Below are 21,316 nucleotides of genomic sequence, written 5' to 3' on the forward strand. Positions count from 1 at the left end.
TCCAAGAGTGAAATATTGTGCTCTTTGACCATTCATCGCTCCTCTGGGAGAGTGTCTTGGAGATATGTAGCTTGGAGATGGCCGTAGAACGTGCTTTCCTGGACGCAACATTCAGCCATTTCTACTGTCTTCTTCAACTTGATTTATTTCGAAAAAAATGTTCTTTTCCACGGTTTCTGCACTGGACGCGTTCGGGATTGAAAATCTCAACTGCGCAGACTGCCTGCGCACGTCACGCGCTTAGATCCCTACTGCTAGCAAGAAGGGAAATGTCAGATTTATAGTATATGTTTCGCCAAACAGAGTTATTCAACTCTAGTGTGCAAGAGAATGTTGCTTGTTTTTGAAGTCTGATCAACGTGGTTCGATGTTCGGAAATTGTTTGAAAATGGCAAGTACCATAGCCATAGGTTTGGAGTGTACTGAGGGCTGGGTGTTCGCTGTTGGAATTAAAGTTGCCCACCAGTCGGAAACAATGAAGACCAAGTTTGAGCACCGTGTCCAATCCGAAGATGGCGACACGATTGTGCCTTTGCCCTATGTGAACGCCAAAACTTTGAGAATCATCATTACTTGGTGCGAACAGCACCAGAACGACACGCCAGTGAAAGAGGATGATCCCCAGCATACCAAAGAAAGAAGTACTGACAACATGGATGCCTGTTGCATGGAGGATTTGAGAGTTGGCCTAAAAACCCTAGTTGAGCTCATCCTAGCTGCCAAGTACTTACAGATCAAGGTGAGACTAATAATTGATGTATTGGTTTGAGTTGTGGGCTCTTTCTCTCCTTGTGTCCTTCACTGTATTATTGTCAGGCACATTTTCTTTATCAGTGTATGTGTGTATGTGTGTATGTGTGTATGTGTGTATGTGTGTATGTGTGTATGTGTGTATGTGTGTATGTGTGTATGTGTGTATGTGTGTATGTGTGTATGTGTGTTTGTGTGTATGTGTGTATGTGTGTATGTATGTGTGTATGTGTGTATGTGTGTATGTGTGTATGTGTGTATGTGTGTATGTGTGTATGTGTGTATGTGTGTATGTGTGTATGTGTGTATGTGTGTATGTGTGTATGTGTGTATGTGTGTATGTGTGTATGTGTGTATGTGTATATGTGTATATGTGTGTATGTGTGTATGTGTGTATGTGTGCATGTGTGCATGTGTGCATGTGTGTATGTGTGTACATGTATGTGTGTATGTGTGTATGTGTGTATGTGTGTATGTGTGTATGTGTGTATGTGTGTATGTGTGTATGTGTGTATGTGTGTATGTGTGTGTGTATGTGTGTATGTGTGTATGTGTGTATGTGTGTATGTGTGTATGTGTGTATGTGTGTATGTGTGTATGTGTGTATGTGTGTGTGTGTATGTGTGTATGTGTGTATGTGTGTATGTGTGCATGTGTGCATGTGTGCATGTGTGTATGTGTGTATGTGTGTATGTGTGTATGTGTGTATGTGTGTATGTGTGTGTGCAAAAAATTTTCGCGGAGAGGAAGCAGATTTGTTAGCTCCTGGTTTTCTCTTTGTTGGCCTCCTCCACGGGGCGGCCTTGGCCTTCTGGTCAGGGTCGTCCCTGGGTCTTGACTGGCAGTAGGCTTTTCATGCCTTGCAGCCGGTTTCGCTCGCGCGGAAGGGCATTCAGTGAGCTGACGACCAGGGCGGGTAATTTGTTGCCGTCACCGTCTTCTTGCGTCCTTTCCGCATCCTCCGCAGTGGCGTGGCGAGCCCTCGGATCAATCCCCAGCCTGAAACAATGCAGTGGCGTTCGGCAAAACAAGTGGATTCCTGGATGAAAAAGGATACAGGTCACACTCGCAACAATTTATTCCTGCGCGGTGATAGCTGGAATTGTGAATTTGTCGTGTTGTTTGGACCTGAGTGGCCAGTCGTCGTGCGGCGATGGTGTTGTGATGTTAGCTTGCTGCGCATACTCCTCGTCGTTTCATGAAAGTACGTCTTGTGGAGCCCTTGTGGGACGTTCGGTGCCCACCCTCCAGCTCAAGATTGTGCTTTCCTGGTGCATGAAGGCCGAAGCAGTACAGACGTTATTGTTGAACAGAACATCATGTTCACATTAATATTGTTCCTTTCTTCAGTCGTTGCATGTTATAGTGGACCTACAGCAGACTGTTCATCTGGTTTGTGATATTTCCTTCCTCTGTTTGTGAGTCCCTTTCCATCAATATGGCAGCTTGTTTTGATTTCCTTTTTTTCAATTCATTTTGCTGTACTTTCTGTTTTGTTTGCGCCACTGCCTCTCACCTTGCGCTCAGTTCTCTGAGTGGAGGGCGGCGTGACCCCAAGGGGTAGCTGATTGATAGTAGTAGTAGTGTGTATGTGTGTATGTGTGTCCCAGTGTGTCCCATATGGTGCAGTGGTATGTGCAGCGATTTCCAATCGATAGATTGCGGGTTCGATTCCCGACGATTATGGTCACACACGTCTTTCTTCTCTTTCTCAGACTCTTCCTGACTTTTCTTTCTTTCTCCTGGGTGGTTACCAACAGCCAGTGCATGCCGGAGTATGTGGTGTGATGTGTGTGCGGGAAAAAAAAAAAAGAAAAATGAAAAAGACCAAAAAAGGGATTCACTGGCCAGAAAATGTCACTCCAAATAGCTGTATGGTGTAGACCAGGCTGAATAGTGACGGTCAATTCTTCAGCCTTGCAAGCTGTTGAATGGTGTAATCCCAGCACAAGTTGCTATGGCTTCTGCCGTAGCATTGCTATCATCGCCTCCGGCGATGGGCGTCAAAGGTCAAAGGTGTATGTGTGTATGTGTGTATGTGTGTATGTGTGTATGTGTGTATGTGTGTATGTGTGTATGTGTGTATGTGTGTATGTGTGTATGTGTGTATGTGTGCATGTGGGTATGTGGGTATGTGCGTATGTGCGTATGTGCGTATGTGTGTATGTGTGTATGTGTGTATGTGTGTATGTGTGTATGTGTGTATGTGTGTATGTGTGTATGTGTGTATGTGTATATGTGTGTATGTGTGTATGTGTGTGTGTGTATGTGTGTATGTGTGTATGTGTGTATGTGTGTGTGTGCATGTGTGTATGTGTGTATGTGTGTATGTGTGTATGTGTGTATGTGTGTGTGTGTGTGTATGTGTGTATGTGTGTATGTTAGTATGTGTGTATGTGTGTATGTGTGTGTATGTGTGTATGTGTGTATGTGTGTATGTGTGTATGTGTGTATGTGTGTGTGTGTGTGTGTGTGTATGTGTGTATGTGTGTGTGTGTATGTGTGTGTGTGTATGTGTGTATGTCTCTCACTTTCTCTCTCTCCTCTCTCTCTATCTTCTCTCTCTCTTCTCTCTCTCTTCTCTTTCTCTCTCTCTCTCTCTCCTCTCTCTCTCGTCTCTCGTCTCTCGTTCTCTTTCCGCCTCTCTGTCTCTCTCTTCGTCTCTCTCTCTCTCTCTCTCTCTCTCTCTCTCCCTCTCCCTCTCTCTCTCTATCTATCTCTCTCTCTCTCTCTCCTCTCTCTCTCTCTCTCTCTCTCTCTCTCTCTCTCTCTCTCTCTCTCTCTCTCTCTCTCTCTCTCTCTCTCTCTCTCTCTCTCTCTCTCTCTCTCTCTCTCTCTCTCTCTCTCTCTCTTCTCTTTCCGCCTCTCTCTTTCTCTCTCTCCGTCTCTCTCTCTCTCTCTCTCTCTCTCTCTCTCTCTCTCTCTCTCTCTCTCTCTCTCTCTCTCCATCTATCTCTCTCTCTCTGTCTCTCTCTCTGTCCGTCTCTCTCTATCTATTTACCTCTCTCTTTATAATAATAATATACCCAATGCAATGCTCTACCAAATATTGTGTGGAAGAGGTTGGTGCGACTTCGGCGGTACTTGGGGATTGTGTGTTGCTCCCTGCATGGCAGCTTGCTCCTTGTTCAGCACCTCCATAAGCGATACTGACTCACACTGCTATCTGTAGTTCGCAAGGTGTTTGTTGCGTTTGAAACGGAGCGTCTCTGTAAGTTTGTATCCCTGGTGATGTGCGTGCCTGGAGAGCGCTTTACAAGTGGTGCTCGTCAGGCACAATCTTCCTCAGCCTACTCAAGGTCAAATGATGGGGGGTTAATTCCCCGAAACACTGTGTATTGAGCATGGAGTGATGCGTTCTAGAAGGTTTGCGAGTGGACGGTTCGATGGCCTTTTCGTGTGCTCTGGACGGCAGTCGTGAGTTAGAGAAATCAAGTCGGCAGGAAAAGCGCTAGCTCCCATGTACTGTACTATGTAGGGAGCAACACACAATTAATGTTGTAGGCAGAAAGCTGTTTCGGTGATATAGGCCTCATATGTACAGCTAAGAGTCCTAAGTAACCCGGCCATGATGCAAAGGTGGCACAACAGAAAATAAGATAACGCGTTGCTCCAGAGCCATAGTGCTCTAATGACGTCAGATAGCGAGAGATGCGTAATGCAGCAACCCCCTCTCTGCCATTTGTGTACATCTATCTGTTTGCCGGTCCTTTTCTCTCTCTCTCTCTTCTCTATCTCTCTCTCTCTCTCTCTCTCCCTCTCTCTCTCTCTCTCTCTCTCTCTCTCTCTCTCTCTCTCTCTCTCTCTCTCTCTCTCTCTCTCTCTCTCTCTCTCTCTCTCTCTCTCTCTCTCTCTCTCTCTCTCTCTCTCTCTCTCTCTCTCTCTCTGTATCTCTGTATCTCTCTTTCTTCCAATGCAGGGTATTTTGCATGTCACCTGCAAGAAATTCCTCAACATGACTGTTATTCCATTGTGCTTGATGTTACTGCGAAGCAGGATGCGTACACCCGCGACTTCGACAAATTGTTTATGGTCGACCATATCTACACTCCACGAGGGTAAACAAGCATTCTACCAAGTAAACTCATTGGCCTGCCCTGAGACAGCATCCCAGTCACTTTGATGAGTCTCAACATTGCACCCGCGCTCCCACCATACATGTCTGACACAGACTGGAAACACAATACATGATGAATTGCTACTATTATGTGAACTCTCAATACACCCGTATGCGGTATTACCTTCCACATAGTCATTAGTCTAGCATGATGTCATATATTTATCTCAGTTCAGTGTTTTCCGAAGAATAAAAATAATGTCTGCGCATCTTCTTTTTCTTCCTTGGGGTGTAGATAAAATGTTGTGCCTGTTTTCATGATGCCATGTTGCCACTTGGGATTATACACCCGGTTTTTCCCTTATTCATGCGTCCGTCGGCGTGAGGGTTTTTTTCTCGGCTGGCTAGGTCCGGATAAATTAATCTGACGGTCCCGAGTGTTGTTTGTCTTGGCCTATCAGTAGCTCTCAATTGTATATTCCATCTGATGCAAAGAGAAAGGCATAACATACCCAAGGTTCATTTCTCACCTGTATAGTTTATTACCAGTGCATTATACTTTTCCAATGTTTGTGCTATTTTCGTTACTATTCCTGTATCCTCGTTTTCGTCATTCCAAGGTCGTAAGTCCTTTTTTAATTATTCGCTTTATTCACGAATTCTATTGATAATTGTGACCAGAAATCTTCCTGGGATCCTTCAATTGTTGCCCTGATTGTGATATGAGTACATAATCCGGCGTACTGTGCAATGCATACTGCAGTCCCTCGAAAATAAGATTATGGTCTCGACGCCTCCTGTTCAAATACCCCATGTTAATTTACCACAATATTTTACTACCTCCGACAAGCGGAACTTGGCGCGTTTTTCTACTTCAAATTATTCGAAATAACTCACACTTTACAATCAAAACTAATGATTGACTCACCAAAATTCAACTTTGTATTGCTCAACAAGGACATTAGCGGCATCTGTTAGGCTGAACAACTACTCTCTGATTCAGAGATCGCAGTTTCTTCTGGAGAGGAATTGTCCCTGTTTTGAGACGAAGGTGCGACTAGAGCGGATTCAGTTGCAGCAAGTAACTCTGTTGTAATCGCTCTGAAAATCTCGATGTCGCTCCTGTTTGCTGTGCTCGAGCCACGGTGTCGAGGGTAGTCGTTTCCGCCGCCACTATCCAGATTGACGTGGTAAGAACTGTGCAACACCTCCACAAGCGCCTGGACTCCAACTGTTTTGCAGGGTATTCTCGCCAACTGTCCAAAATTGCCTGCAGCAATTCCTGGCGATTTTCCTTAGCCACCAGAGACGCATCGCTCTGGTGGCTGTTGAAAGACGCTAGTATTGTTTGGCATGGACGCATAGACTCTGTGCTGGCGGAGTGACCAAGAGGAGAGAGAGAGAGAGAACTCCTTGGTTTTGCATTGCAACGCGAAAGCACGACAATTCTCCTTCGCAGAATGGACGCACGCACAGTTTTGCTGGTACATGAGAGACACGCTTGCCTCTGACTGAGTCTGAGCCATGTGCCACTCACCAGCTCGTCGCTTGGCTTCCTGCACCCGGTTGCATGGTCGGTCGTACCGCACAGCCTTGTGAAGTAGTTTTGTTACCAACACAAAAAATCAAAAAAACGCGCCAAGTTTCGCTTGTCGGAGGTAGTATATCGCTTCAACTATGCAGTTAAAGACATGTCAAGGCGACCACTCGGATAGGGCGACCACCTGTCCCAGAAGACCATTGCAGCCAGGACCAATGGATACTACATGACTATTGGATGTGCAATCAAATGACCCTGGATCGGCAGACCACCTGGTAACAGAGACCACTTTTTTTAGCACGCACGTATATATATATACAGTCTATATCGGCTATAGAGTGACCGGATATGTATAGATTATAGACCGGTTAGGAGGTCTATACAGGATATAAAGACCGAGTAAAAGACCGAGGTCGCCCGAGGTCTTTTACGAGGTCTATATATCCTGTATAGACAAACTATGAGGTCTATAATCTATTTATCGTGTTCTCCACGCAATAGTTTCTCTTCATATACGACATATCCTTGTAATTCTAGTATTATACATAGCCTATACCGCATTGTACGGCATTGCAGGATCAAGGTCATTGTTTAAACTAGGTTCAGCATCGGTAGCACAGTGGCTGAGTGGTAAGGAAGAGTGACTGAGATTCACATGGTTGTGGGTTCAAATCCCATTTTGTGTATTTCTGCTTTCTTAAAAAATTTCTTTTTCTAAGTTGGAGAGAAAATTTCTAAGTCCAAGAAATTCTAAGGATAGCTATGAAAAGTATGAATGCCGCAGACATCACCACGCAACATGACAATTTGTTCAAGGTTTTGTTTTGTGTGTTTCCAAAATCGATTTTCACGCTCCGATGATCAGTGGAAATACGGAACTAACGCTGCATTCGATTGTAGAAACTGGATCCCGATCCCCGCCGACCAGATCACTTCGATCGGACGGATACAATCGAATGTGCACAACCGATAATCCGTTTCAAGGCCTTAGCAACCGCGTTGCTACAGCTCATCCCGTAGTATCTGTACGCGTTGTGTTAAACTCTTGACCTAGTGTACGCATATTGCGAGTTTTGTGTAGGTGCGAGTCGTACTATCGAAATGAATCTGTCGAATCCGTCTCTGGGAGGTGGGTTGACTGGATCCGAATCCGTGCTCTCGGGATCCGGATTCGTACAATCGAACATGCACAAATTTGGCGAATCCGGGTCCGGGGCTGATGGATTCGTACAATCGAGGGATACTCTAAAGAGATCAAGGGAAAAACAAAGGTTAAAAATCCAAAGAAGTGTGACACATGACGGGAAACTTGTGGTAAGTATTACAAAACGTGAGAACTAAAATAAAGAGTAAGTGTGACAAACGGGCATGAACAGTGCAGAAACCACTCATGAACACGGGTTGATCTCTTTAGTTCCGTATTTCCACTGATGATCGGAGCGTGAAAATCGATTTTGGAAACACACAAAACAAAACCTTGAACAAATTGTCATGTTGCATGGTGATGTCTGCGGCATTCATACTTTTCATAGCTATTATTAAACTTTTATCTCCACGTAGATTATTTGTAAATTCTAAGGAGTCAAATATTTGACCGCTTAGGTATCAGGGAAATTAGTGGGGTCAAATACTAAGAAGGCGATGAAAGATTATATCGGCTACAGTGATATTGGTACGAAATATCAAAAGCAAAACGTGTTTTTATCCGGTCAAAATATCACTATAACCAATATTATCGGATATAATGATATATCGGATATTATGATGGCAACAAAGAATCAAAACATGCATAACACACTATATTATTATCGGCTATAGTGATAACTTTATAATACATGAAGCAATAATATCAAAGGCCCAATTTTTTACTTTCTTCACGTTGCATATTTTATAGTGATTTTTGTACATGTAAATAACAGAATTTTTATGGAAATGTGGGCACTGTCACATATGCAGCATGCTCATTTGCCGAAACGCCATGCTGAAGGTATTTCCTTGCCTTTCATGTGTCGATCGAAAAAGAAAAAGGAAAATCGATCGTATCGGATACAAGAATATAATAGTGCTGCATCGGTTATAGTGATAAAATCACGGAAATCAAAAGGGGACGCTATAGCCGATACAGACTGTACATGCAAATGAAGGCACACAATGACCAACTATGGACCATGACGTATGTTTGTCACACATAATATTGCAATACCAAAGAACAACATAAACAAGATCACTTACTTCGTTCTGCTCCAAGTGTGTCCTCCCCAGCCAGGCCGTCTCCTGCATTTCCCTAGGCGGAATGAAGCCTACGAAATGGTTTCTCTAGATTAGGAGAAGATGCTTGATATTCGCCATCTCTCCTGAGAAATGTTCAGCAAAAATTTCAAAACATACCATTGCGACATTATTTCGTTCGCTAATCTCCGCTACCGTCGTCTCCTGTGGCTAGCCCTTGGCGGATTATGCCGGCATAATATTTGGCTTAATCTTGGGATTTCGTCAAAACATTATGCTCCGGCATACTATACGGATTCCAACGTGTAAGGTCGGCATAATCTTTCGGTTTAGACGAACATTATGCTTAGGGGCATAATACAGGTTTGTCAGAAAGCCTGCAAATGTTTTTTTTAATACCCCAGTTACGACTCCTTGTCATAGCTTGGCGGATTATGCCGGCATAATATTTGGCATCATCTTGGGATTTCATCCAAAAATTATGCTCCGGCATAATATACGGATTCCAACGTGTAAGGTCAGCATAATCTTCTGGTTTAGACAAAAATTATGCTCAGGGTATGGCCGTGTGTGTATGCGTGGTTTCTCAATCCCCTACAGCGTGAATACATGTAGTGGAACCGAGCATAATTCAGCATAATTCAGCATAATTCAGCATACATCAGCATAATTCAGCATAATTCAGCATAATTCAGCATATTTGTTGGCATAATTGTGGCAAAATCAAAAGCATAATTTGACGATTGGCCGGGCATAGTCCGCCAATGGCTACCCGTGGCTTCAGAAGACGTTACGAGAGATAGGAGAGTGTCCAGTAGGCAACGCATCCATCTTAAGGAAGTAGAAAGAGCAAACGGCATGGTCCTTGGTTGAGGTAAATGATGAACATTTGATTTGTCCCAACCAAGCGCAGTACCTAGTGGGAGCGCGCGTAGAAAAGTGCAAAGCACGTCGTGTTGGGAGCATGACTACAAAGTCTTGTACATGTACATGACAACACAGACACAATTGGCGAGAAAAGTACATAATTATTGCGCTACAACAGTGATACAAGCATAATTCCAGTCTAACACCTACAAGTACAGTGAGGTGTGTAGAACCACGCGCCACTCGGGGTAAATAACAGTAATAATTATGACATTGTATGCATGCAGAACGCACAGGTCAGTATCTTAACATCCATGCATGATACTATAGGTAACTGAGGAAGAAGGATTATGTAGACCCTGGTAGAATGTGGCGTGGCATAAAAGTGGCAGCCTACGTAGGTGAAGTCATGCATTGTCCACACACAGGTGCCGAGTGTATCACCCAGAACGCCTGCTAGAAGCTACTAATACGGCCGCATAAGTGGGGTTATAGCATACCTCAGAGACATTACCATTGGAAGCAACAGCCTTCTCCGGTTTTCAAGCCCTTGGTTGTGAGTGTGACCGCCCTGGAGGAGGATCCCAGAGGCCATCAACATCAGGGAGCGATCCCCGGAAAACAACAACAACAGGGGCTGGGACCTGCTGAAGCTCCACCTATGCAGCCATGTTATTACCTTCTAGCTCTCACTAGGTAAAGCACTTTGCTTCCTTGTTTTGTACTGCTGTTTTTTTTTCATGCCCACTTCATTCCTGATGATGGTCATGAAGACCAAAACGTGGAAGCGATACTTCTAATGCTTTTGTGTGAAAATCAGTGCTCTCTTCATTGTAGGCAGGTTGGATGCAAACTATTCAAATTTCTAATTAATTTTGGTGTTCAAAAATCGACCTCCGCAGGACATTTGGTGGAAACCAGTTACTTGCAGAACCTTATTGATATAGGTGTGGGATCTTGGAATAGAGACCATTAGACTGATCAGCACATTATTCAATACGATATGACTCATTTCATGCGACCATGCCCCACTGGGGATGTGTCACAAATTGTAACTTTTGTCAAAACATGTTCGCATATCCCCTCTGGAACATAGAACATGACTAATGATTAATATCTAGCATAATTGTTCTGTAGAGGCGTGCTCCTGCCTCGGCACACACCCAAATCACACAAACAACCTGTAAACGTCTCAATTAGTCACCTGAGGAATAATCGTCTCTTTATTAGTAAAAAAGCAGTTTTTTACAGTAAGTAGAATAACACGTGCAAATGTTGGCCGTGAACAATAAAGGCTAGAAGTAATTGCATAAGGTGTGCAACTGATAGGGGCGCACAAGCTGTGCATTGATAGGCACGCACTAGCTGTGCAGTGATAGGCGCGCACAAGCTGTGCAGAGATAGGCGCGCACAAGCTGTGCAGTGATAGGCGCGAACAAGCTGTGCAGTGATAGGCGCGCACAACCTGTGCAGTGATCAAGGTGATAGGCTTGCACAAGCTGTGCAGTGCAGTGATAGGCTTGCACAAGCTGTGCAGTGATAGGCGCGCACAAGCTGTACAGTGTAATGATAGGCGCGCACCAGCTGTGCAGTGATAGACGCGCACAAGCTGTGCAGTGCAGTGATAGGCGCGCACAAGCTGTGCAGTGATAGACGCGCACAAGCTGTACAGTGCAATGATAGGCGCGCACAAGCTGTGCAGTGCTATACGCGCACAAGCTGTGCAGTGATAGGCGGGCACATAGGTGTGCAGCAATGGACTGACTAATTATTCACTTGTCCTGTCTTTATAAATAACATGTTATTGCATATGTTCTTGGTTTAGTTTTTGGCCTTTTTCGTGCTTTGGAGTTCATAACATTTCCCTCACTATCGAATAAGACCTGCAGGCTGCTGCTGCTCTCCGTTCTAAAAAACAAAAACAAAAACAAAACAAAAAACAAAAAAACAAAGGTGTGCAGTAATAGGAAGGCAGAATAAGGTGTAATGGTTACGCCATCCCCCCCCCCCCTCCTCTCGATTGTGCAAAACACAATAGAATGAAATACTAAGAACACAAGTGGAACAATGTTTCTTCCGGACTCGTTCTTGAGAAAATTCTCTGGGTCCCAGGTTGTCTCATCAACTTAACCACAACTCGGGTGTGCCTTTGCATTATCGGCAATCCAAAATTTCCTCCACAATGTACCCTGTGTTGCCGTCCAAATCAGTTGTGGGCGGCTGGCGGCGACCAGGAATTGCGTTCACTTCCTATGGTTTCAGCGTGTTCACATTGAACTCAGGGTGGCAGCGTAAGGTTCTCGGCAGGTTTAGACGATATGCATTGTCATTACCTGACTGGGTGAGATGAGACCCATTAGCTGACTGGGTGACTGGGTGACTCCGTGACAGGGTGACTGGGTAAGTGGGTGACTTTGTAGCTGGGTAACTGGGTAATTGGGTGACTGGGTAACTGGGTGATTGGGTTGAGCAAGCATCCTTTGTTCCGGCGGTCATGTAAGCCAGTGGTGGAATGGGTCCAGCGCCAACAGCACTGTATAAACGCATTGCTCATCTGTTGGCTGAGAAGAGGAGTGAGCACTACTCTCATGTTATGGCATTTGTTAGATGCAGGATTTCCTTCAGTCTTCTGAAATCCTGTATCATGTGCATTCGCGGTTGTAGGCGTATAAATTTTAGTTTGAAGTTTGCACCCTCCTGTGGAGCCCACGCGGCTTTCGCAGTGGGGAGGCTCGCTTGCCGACGTAATCGTCGGAGACCATCGTGAACAATGGACTGACTAATTATTCACTTGTTCTGTCTTTCTAAATAACATGTTATTGCACATGTTCTTGGTTTAGTTTTTTGGCCTTTTTCGTGCTTTGGAAAATAAACTGGGTAACTGGGTAACTAGGTGACTGGCTAACTGGGTGACTGGGTAACTGGGTAACGGGGTGACTGGGTAACAGGGTGACTCATAGCGTCGAGTACGTAACTAACAGCGACGCAGGTTAGAGCTGACTGTATGGCCGTTGACAAGGTTTTCAAATGGTCACGAGTTATCTGTTCTCGGACATCACCCCGTTGGTGAACAGCAGCGCTCTTGAGTGCTTGGCCAACTCAGGAATCTGAAAGCTTGGACCGTATACCTTAGCAAGCGCATCTCTTAGTGACGGCCAGTCAGGAAAGGTTTCAGCTTCCAGGGAAGAGATGAGCCAAAGGCGAGCGTTGCCTACAAGGAAACTAGCGGCATAGTTCACTTTTCTATCTGAACTGCCTAATTCCAGGGACTTGAGAGCCAATTCGATAGCGAAAGACCACACCTTGAACCAGTTTGCCTCGCCACCGAACACTTGAGGCTCCTTCGTACAAGGCCGACTTCTCGACGGTGGCCGATTATGGTTGATCACGGCTCCGATACCCTTCCAAGGAGTCACAGGTACTGTTGTTAGCTTTGGACCGTTGGCTAATAGCTTATTAACTCGCAGCAGCTGCCGAATAGCGGTGAAAACCAGTAAATTGAGTAACAGGAACGACAATGCAGCAGGCGTCAGAAGGAAGATACATGCATGAAACTTACCAGAAAATTTACCGAATTCTGCCTATTTTTCTGCCGACATTATCCGCCGGTGCCTAGCCGGCGCACGGCACGCAAAAATGCTTCGATCACACAAATCGAGATTTGTTCACTATTATTTTGCAATTTTCCAGAACTTTGCTGCTAGTTTAATTCGAGTCACTCAGGGAAGGAAGTACTTGCTGTTTGGAGTGACAAGGGTTGCCAGTGACAATTTATTATCAAAAAGGTACTGCGCTGTTTGGCATACTGACCGTCTGGAGCTCTACCTGGTGTTGTAGCTGGAGGAGGCGCTTTCCGTCGTGGGTAAGGAAATTGGCTATGTTGCAACGTGGTGACGCGACAATTTTCAAACTTATTTATTCTCCGAAAACGTCGCGTTTTACAAGACATATCTTTTTTTTTTTTAATGTTTATTTGAATTTGGATAGCTCAACAGTACAGAAGTACAACTACAAAGAGTACCGAATAGAAGGCCCCGAGAACGGGAAACCAAAAAAACAAAAAAAACAAAAAAACAGCAACATCAAGTTACTGATTATGCACATGGCTTGAAAGCAAATCACAACAATGATTAAGAGTTAAGCTGTCTTTTAGCCAAATAGCCAATTTGACGCGGAAATCTGCGATAGTAGTGCAGGACTTCAGGTCGTCTGGTAAATAATTCCAAACAAGAGCCGATTTACTTGAAAAGGACAGAAAGCCAGACATAGATCTAAAGCGATTGATACTCATGTTATGATTTGTAGAGCCGCGAGTAGTTCGGGTAGACGTACAGATGGGAAAGAGGGACTGCAAGCAAACAGCCGGCTTAATACAGTAACAGTGGAAAATGAATACAAGGAACAAAAATACTGATCGATATTGGAAAGAGGAAACATTGAGGTGGTGAAGAAGTGGCGTGATATTAGCTTGGGGTGATGCGCCACAAGCAACTCGTACAGCGCGCCGGTGGAGTGAGGCTAGCTTGTTTCTATTTTAAGCAGATATATACGAAAGGTATACAGGGAGAGCATATTCTAGATCAGGCTGAATAACACCGACAACGAAAGTACGGCGGGCAAACAGGTTCATCTGGCGGAAAGATCGACGCAGTACACCGATCTTCCGTGAGGCTTTCCGGACGACATTGTTAATGTGTTGGTCAAAGGACAGCTTATTGTCAACAACGCCTCCCAAGCATCTGGTGCTTTCCACTTCCCCTAGCGTAACATTTGACATGGTGATTTGCAGTTGTTGCCTTTGTTGTTGTTGCTGACTCCCTGTGGCACGTTTGGGATGGATTTGCATGACAACGGTTTTGTCGGTATTTATCTGCATACCAATGGAGCCAAGGTGGTTGTTTAGTATCTCCAGTGCCGATGACAACTTGGCTTCGGAACGCGCCTTCGACGGATCACTAGAGTAGACTGTCTTGTCATCTGCGAACATCAGTAATTTTGAACCCACTGTCTCCGCAAGCCGGGGAAGGTCCCTCAGGTAGACATTAAAGAGGGTAGGGCCTAAAATACTTCCCTGAGGAACTCCTCGAGACACTGCAAGACTTAAAGACTGGCTGGCTTGCGTGACGACACGCTGAGATCTCCCGGCAAGGTACGACGCAAACCAACGCAGGGCGCTTGCATGAACACCCATGCCATGGAGCGCAACGAGTAACTGTTGATGCTGGACGCGATCAAACGCCTTGCTGAGATCGACAAAGGCTACACTGGTAGTCTCTCCGCGATCCTGGGCCAGTTTCCAATTATTTACAGCAAGTGTGAGCAGTTGTGTCGTGGAACGAGCTGGTCGGAACTCAAATTGGTGATCGTGGAGGTGATTTTCGATGGTCAAACTGTCTCTTAACTGATTTAGAACCAGGCGTTCCAGAGTCTTAGCCAGAATCGACGTGAGTGACACAGGACGATAGTTCGAAGGAGAAGTAGGATCGCCCATACGGGATTTCAATATCGGCGTGTCATTAGCCAACTTGAATTGTGTCGGGAACACAGCAGTGCACAAAGAGGTATTAAATATTAGGGTGAGAGAGAAGGCGATGACTGGTGCAACGGCCTTCAGGATGCTCGGGAGGAGACCATCTGGCCCAGGCGCTTTCGTACCGTCGAGTTTCTGAAGGTGCCGAAGTACCTCATCCTCAGAAATAGGGCGAAACTCGTGCAAGTCACACGATCTTGAGGTACCACTTGGAACAACATAAGCCGGGTTCGGATCTGACACAATACTATGGAAATACCTGTTCAAGGTATCTGCCTGGACGAGAGGCTCAGTTCTTGGGTTTGTGCGCAGGGTGACTGAGTTGATGGTGCTCCAAAGACGCCTAGGATCTCGCCGGTAATCGTCACAGATGGAGCACAAGTGGGCATTTCGCAGTTGGCGATAAAGGTTATTGCATTTGCTGCGCAAAACTTTGAACTCCTTCTGTAGAACCGTACTACTGCAGTCAGACGAGCGGTACTTTCTGTAGACGGTTTTACGTCGCCTAATGAGAGCTAGTAATTCCGGTGTCATGAATGGGCACTTCTTCCTTTTTCCAGGGGATTGTCTCCGTGATATTATGTAGGGTGCAACCACATCCAAGGCGTCTTCAAATTTTCCTTGCCACTCTTCTAGCATTACATCGACCGACGGGGACGAGAAGGATCCGAGATCAGAAATTGACAATAAATGAGAGAGATCAGAGGCAGAGGCCTTACTGTAGTCACGGCGGCGGGTTCGATATATTTGTCCTTGTGTTGGAATTGACTTCGGAAAAATAATACTGGTGTGAACAAACTCATGATCGGTGAACTCACAGGAGTGAACGCTTCCGTGCTCAACACAATCCATGTTCGTTAGTACACAGTCGAGAAGTGTTTTAGATGTAGGTGTGATCCTTGTAGGGTGCGTAATCATATTCTTCAGATCAAGGGGAAGTAGCAGGTATGTGTTCAAATTGTCAAAATGATGCGTTTGAGGGGACAAGAAATCAATATTTAAGTCGCCCATCAGAATGAGATCTTCGCCCTGAATGTCATACATGACTTGCTGTAAAGATTGCCAAAAAGCCGCCGGTGCGGACGGTGGCCTGTAGAGACAGCCAATGAGGAATGATTCACCTGCTTCTCGTTTTTTGGAACGCAACCAAACCATTTCCAGGTCGATGTGCTGAATCAACATCCGCTTAAACCCAAGTTGCAACCTGCTGTAAATCACTACACCGCCGCGCTTTTGGCAAGGTGTTCCATTTGTACAGGAGCAGTTGTAATTGCACTTTCTGTCGAGATGGTGCATTGGGAACCCCCGGATGTCGACTTCTGAGTCCGAGATGCTGTTGTCGAGCCATGTTTCTGATACTGCTAAAATGTCTAAGTTAGGGACCCAGACAAGCTTGGACAACACGAAAAGATTATTTCGCAAACTACAAATATTAATATGAGCAATAGATATAGAAGAATAGGGAAGGGTGTGATGAACTTGCGTGGGGCACAAAGGGTTGGGCAAGAGGATTTAGATTTGATCTGACTTCAGTCATTGTTTCTCGTCTGTTGAGTAGCGACGCTGGTCTACACTGCCTGAAGTGCGATCATCATCGGATTTGAATCTCCAGGGTCGGGCAGAGACATTTGACGGCCAGAAGTCGGGTTTGCTGACTGTATCCATGTCCTTTGCGTCTATCAGCACATGTGCAAAAGCGGTGCCAAAGTATTTGGATTCTGAAATGTTGCATGATACGACCTCAACGTCCCGATCCCTGCACCAATGTACGATTCCATCTGCTTGGCAGCCAGGATTAATCCCTCCCATATCTTGAGCATGCATTTCACGCCCGTTTCCTTTGTGACACGCTGAACGCAGTTTTGTACCTAGTGTGGTGGAGGCCTAACTACAGTTGCGCTAGGTACAATCCGTCCCTAAGTTGCTTATGAAGTTATGTGGCGCCCTGAGAAGAGCCCTTGACGACCTAGAAGTGGCACTAATGAGGCTGGACGTGAACAATACACATCATGTACAGATAGAGGGATGTTCCCGAAACTGGTCGAGAGCGTTGCATTTATGTCGGATTACACCTAGCGCGACTGTAAAAAAAAATCACGGTTCGCGTGAAACTCGGCCAAAGGCCCAGTTTTCCGCATCCGCAGGAACGCCACCACCCTCTTGGATCAAGGCGCAGATGCAGCTCCTAAGCGGTGGGAGGTGAGTAGATCAGACCCACCACAAAGTTGCCAAAGACCGAAATCCCATTCACTGCATCCATGTTTCCCTCGTGCCAGGCCACGAGTTCCCAATTAACTGTGGGTCGCAGAACGGCTGGAAAAATTCCTTCCGCCTCCAAGCAGGACTTGAACCTGGTACCCTCTGTTTCTCAATCATGGTCTTAGACCATCCCACTATGCCTGCCTGCCTGTAGATGCCACATACTACACACTCCAGGAACAAAATTTCTCCCTAAATACGATGATAACTGAAGTAGTATTGCCTTTTCCACCCGGCCCCTGTCACATAACAACTCAAACAACTTGGTATAGTTTCTGACTTCTCATGCAAACGGAAAGAGAGCAGGAGGAGAAAGACGAAAACAAGACTTGATGAAAAGCCCACGGAAAAAGACACGAAGAAACAACAAAGAACAAGCAGTAATATAGAGCCTTATAATCTACACGACCAACCAAGGAGCAATACGTACAGAACACATGACCAAGACAACCAGACCACGAACAAATCACACGTGATCCTCAATACCAGTTCAAACTAGCACTGTGCATGTACAGCATTCACTTGACAGTCAATCTAACACAAGACGGAAGCAGATTCTCACGCTCGGACAACGCGTACAGGTGCATGCACCACACACCATAAACGTCACACATCACGCCATACCCAAACATACACTTGGAAGAGATGGCATCAGATACTGGACTCCACGATACAACAACCAAATACAAGCCTTTCGGCACATGCCCCTACAAATAGCGCTACTCGAGCGTAGTGAGCACAGTGTCCACTGATTGACGACCATGTTTGCTGACATAGGTTTGCGGAAGGCATTCGACAAAAGAAATCTCTGACCGGAAACAGGCCATCCTACTGGAAAAGAGCCCATTCACTTCCGCTTGTCTGACAGGACGTCGAAAACTCATGTCAGGAACGAGGGCTGCATGCCTATTTGTCTTCGCACCATGCATTCTCCTTGCGGATCTCCTCCTCTTCATCGGAAGAGAAGTCGTTTACGATGTTGAATTTCTTCCTGATCTCCTCGGAAGTCTTGCCTTTGATCATATTAGCGACAGTCTTGCAAGTGGCATACAAAAGTCCCTACAGTGGACAGAAATAAAGAGAGTGAGGGAGTGAGGGAGAGAGAGAGAGACAGAGAGAGAGAGAGAGACAGAAAGAGACAGAGAGAGACAGAGAGAGACAGAGAAAGACAGAGAGGGACAGAGAGAGACAGAGAGAGACAGAGAGAGACAGAGAGAGACAGAGAGAGAGAGAGAGAGAGAGAGAGGGACGGAGAAAGAGAGATTGAGAAGAAAGAGAGACCGATCGAGAGAGATAATGAGATTGATAGTCGGAGAGATGAAACAGTAGAAGGATAGAGGAAGGCAAAGAGTGAAAGAAAGAGAGACAGAGAGAAAGTGCATACCCTATCACAACCCTGATTTGAAAATGAAACTACAAGTGCATATCCATGGCAACAACACTCAGCCGGTTGCAGACAGAACCCAACAACACAATACATTGTATCAAAGTACTCGCTGGACAAGAATCACGATTCAGCATACTAGTATACGAAACGACATACAGCATCTACCAATTGTCTCACCTTTATGTCCAAGTAATTCGCCGCTTCGAGGAGCTCAAAGAGCATTTTTTGGTCTACTTTCAAAAATTCTTTATCCCAGCTGTCAATGTTATCCGTTCTACTTTCACTTCCATCTAGGGGATCTTCCCCTTCCACTGAATTTTCGTTCTGGTAGTGCGTGCACCATTCTATCACCTTTCGCAAAGTCGCGCCATTTACAGGGGGCAACGGCACAGGCTCATCATCATCGGCGATATCGCCCGTGTCCTGTAACATGGCCTTGAGTAAATTGGATTGGCAGGCGACCTTGACCTCCACGTCGAATACCTCGCCGTCGTTACTCACTAACTTCAGTATAGCTGCCATCTCCGATTAAAATCTGAAAATCGAACACTTTCTCTTAGACACTGGAACGGATCAAAGCTGTTTGGCAAACAAATAGGTCTGACTTTACACTGAAAGGACAAACGCCAATTTGAAAATCTGAACTGTAAAGGACATGAAAAAAGTGAATGTTGTCTAAAACGCTCTGGCCTATATATCAGCAGGGATTGTTTCGAGATGGGGCGCGCGCAAGCTGTGCAGTGATAGGCGCGCACAAGCTGTGCAGAGCTAGAGGCGTGCACAAGCTGTGCGGTGATAGGTGCGCACAAGCTGTGCAGTGATAAGCGTGCACAAGTCGTGCAGTGATAGGCGCGCACAAGCTGTGAAGTGATAGGCGCGCACAAGCTGTGCATGCAGTGATAGGCGCGCACAAGCTGTGCAGTGCAGTGATAGGCGCGCACAAGCTGTGCAGTGGTAGGCGCGCACAAGCTGTGCAGTGATAGGCGCGCACAAACTGTGCAGTGATAGGCGCGCACAAGCTGTGCAGTGATAGGCGCGCACAAGCTGTGTAGTGATAGGCGCGCACAAGCTGTGCAGCGATAGGCGGGCACATAGGGGTGCAGTGATAGGAAGGCAGAAGAAGGTGTAATGGTTACACTATCCCCCTCCTCTTGATTGTGCAAAACACAATAGGATGAAATACTTAAGGGTGCAGCCTACCCTTAAATTTCATATGGCATTCAATTGACCGTAACTTTGGTGTGTCTCTATGGATTTGAGTGAAATTTGGACCACACACTCCTGCCACTATACTGGCCGTCAGGACATGATTTACAAGTTCTTGCGCCTCAGTGACAGGCTTTCCAGGCCGGAAAAACTCAAATTTCCGGCATAGTGCCACGGTGTGCGAACAACCCAGGAGCCAATTATTATTGATATTATTATTATTATCCTGTGTGGATCCACAGGAAGTGTGAGCTACGAAGTCTGAAGAAAATGTTGAACAGTCTCTGCTGGGATGACGACTACACCATAGCTCTGTGGTTAGAGCATCGCTAGCTACAAGCGAGGGTCCCTGGTTTGAGTCCTGGTGGTGACAGTCAAATTTTTCTTCAGACTTTTCCCGTTTGTCTCTTTCCCTCAAACTAGTGAAGATTATTATTAATATCATTATTATTATATCTGGTTCGAGTCCTGGTGGTGACAGTCAAATTTTTTCTTCAGACTTTTCCCGTTTGTCTTTTTCCCTCAAAACCAGTTAATTATTATTTTTTTTTTCTGTAGTTATATTGTTGTTTTGTTCACAGGAGTCTCATAACCCTGAAGATGCCCTCTTGGGCGAAAATTTGGAAAGGAGTTTGAAGTTTGGTTTTGAGAGATTTGGAGAGACTTTATTTTTTTTGTAGCCAAGGACTTTGTGCCGCCGTGGGCGGTGAAAGAAAATTAGAAAATATTAATTATTATTTTATTTTATTTGAAACTCGGATGTTGAGCCATAAATAAATGTAAAAGAGAAAAGGACATATGGATACGAGTTAAGAGTAACTCTCCATCACTGTAACATGATACTATATACAGTCAGAAAGTGCAATAACTAGGCACAAAACTGACAGAGTACTGAGACATTCGACGTCCTGACACCTAACTTCAACACATCTCCGTAGCGCTAACCGACAGCCTTCCAACTTGGAAGGTTCAAGGTTATGGAAAGACCAAAGAGGGGAAGGCAAGCGCAACGAAAACAAGCAAAAGCTACGGTCCCAACGGAACAAAGAATGTCGATTGTTACTGGACGATGACGAGACCAGTACGATATTTGACAAAGCGGTCTAACTACAATTCGAAGCAGCAAAGCAGCACACCACCCAACTTGGGTGGGTCATAAATATCAAAGATAAGTAAAGAAAGGGAAGCTTTGCGAAAACGAATTGTACAAGCCGAAAGCCAAACTCCTACAGTACTCCTCATGCATGACATTGTGATGGACTAGTTGACTACAAAACAAGTTGTTTCACACGACGTACGTTTCGCCGCATGGTTCGTGACGGCTCATCAGGTGTGCAATTTGAAACTCGGATGTTGAGCCATAAATAAATGTAAAAGAGAAAAGGCCATATGGATACGAGTTAAGAGTAACTCTCCATCACTGTAACATGATACTATATACAGTCAGAAAGTGCAATAACTAGGCACAAAACTGACAGAGTACTGAGACAT

At 45.3% G+C, this 21,316-nt stretch overlaps 1 protein-coding gene across 1 annotated transcript; it reads right to left on the reverse strand.

Moving 5' to 3' along the window:
- Window positions 1-17,413: 17,413 nt before the first annotated feature.
- On the reverse strand, window positions 17,414-19,296 carry LOC135824582 (S-phase kinase-associated protein 1-like). The gene is made up of 2 exons (XM_065337314.1): window positions 18,797-19,296; window positions 17,414-18,291 (listed from the first exon to the last, which is right to left on the reverse strand). Exons 1-2 carry the CDS (start codon window positions 19,139-19,141, stop codon window positions 18,139-18,141), a joined length of 498 nt encoding a protein of 165 aa, XP_065193386.1. The 5' UTR covers window positions 19,142-19,296; the 3' UTR covers window positions 17,414-18,138.
- Between the last annotated feature and the right edge of the window lie 2,020 nt (window positions 19,297-21,316).

This window comes from Sycon ciliatum, chromosome 9 (genome assembly GCF_964019385.1).
Source record: "Sycon ciliatum chromosome 9, ocSycCili1.1, whole genome shotgun sequence".
Taxonomy (NCBI): Eukaryota; Metazoa; Porifera; class Calcarea; order Leucosolenida; family Sycettidae; genus Sycon; species Sycon ciliatum.

Bases quoted from the DNA above. Each gene is read 5' to 3' on its own strand.
- LOC135824582 (XM_065337314.1), bottom strand. From the start codon at position 19,141: ATGGCAGCTATACTGAAGTTAGTGAGTAACGACGGCGAGGTATTCGAC. The intron at 18,292-18,796 runs GTGAGACAATTG...TGTCCACTGTAG, and splicing joins CGAATTACTTGGACATAAAG to GGACTTTTGTATGCCACTTG.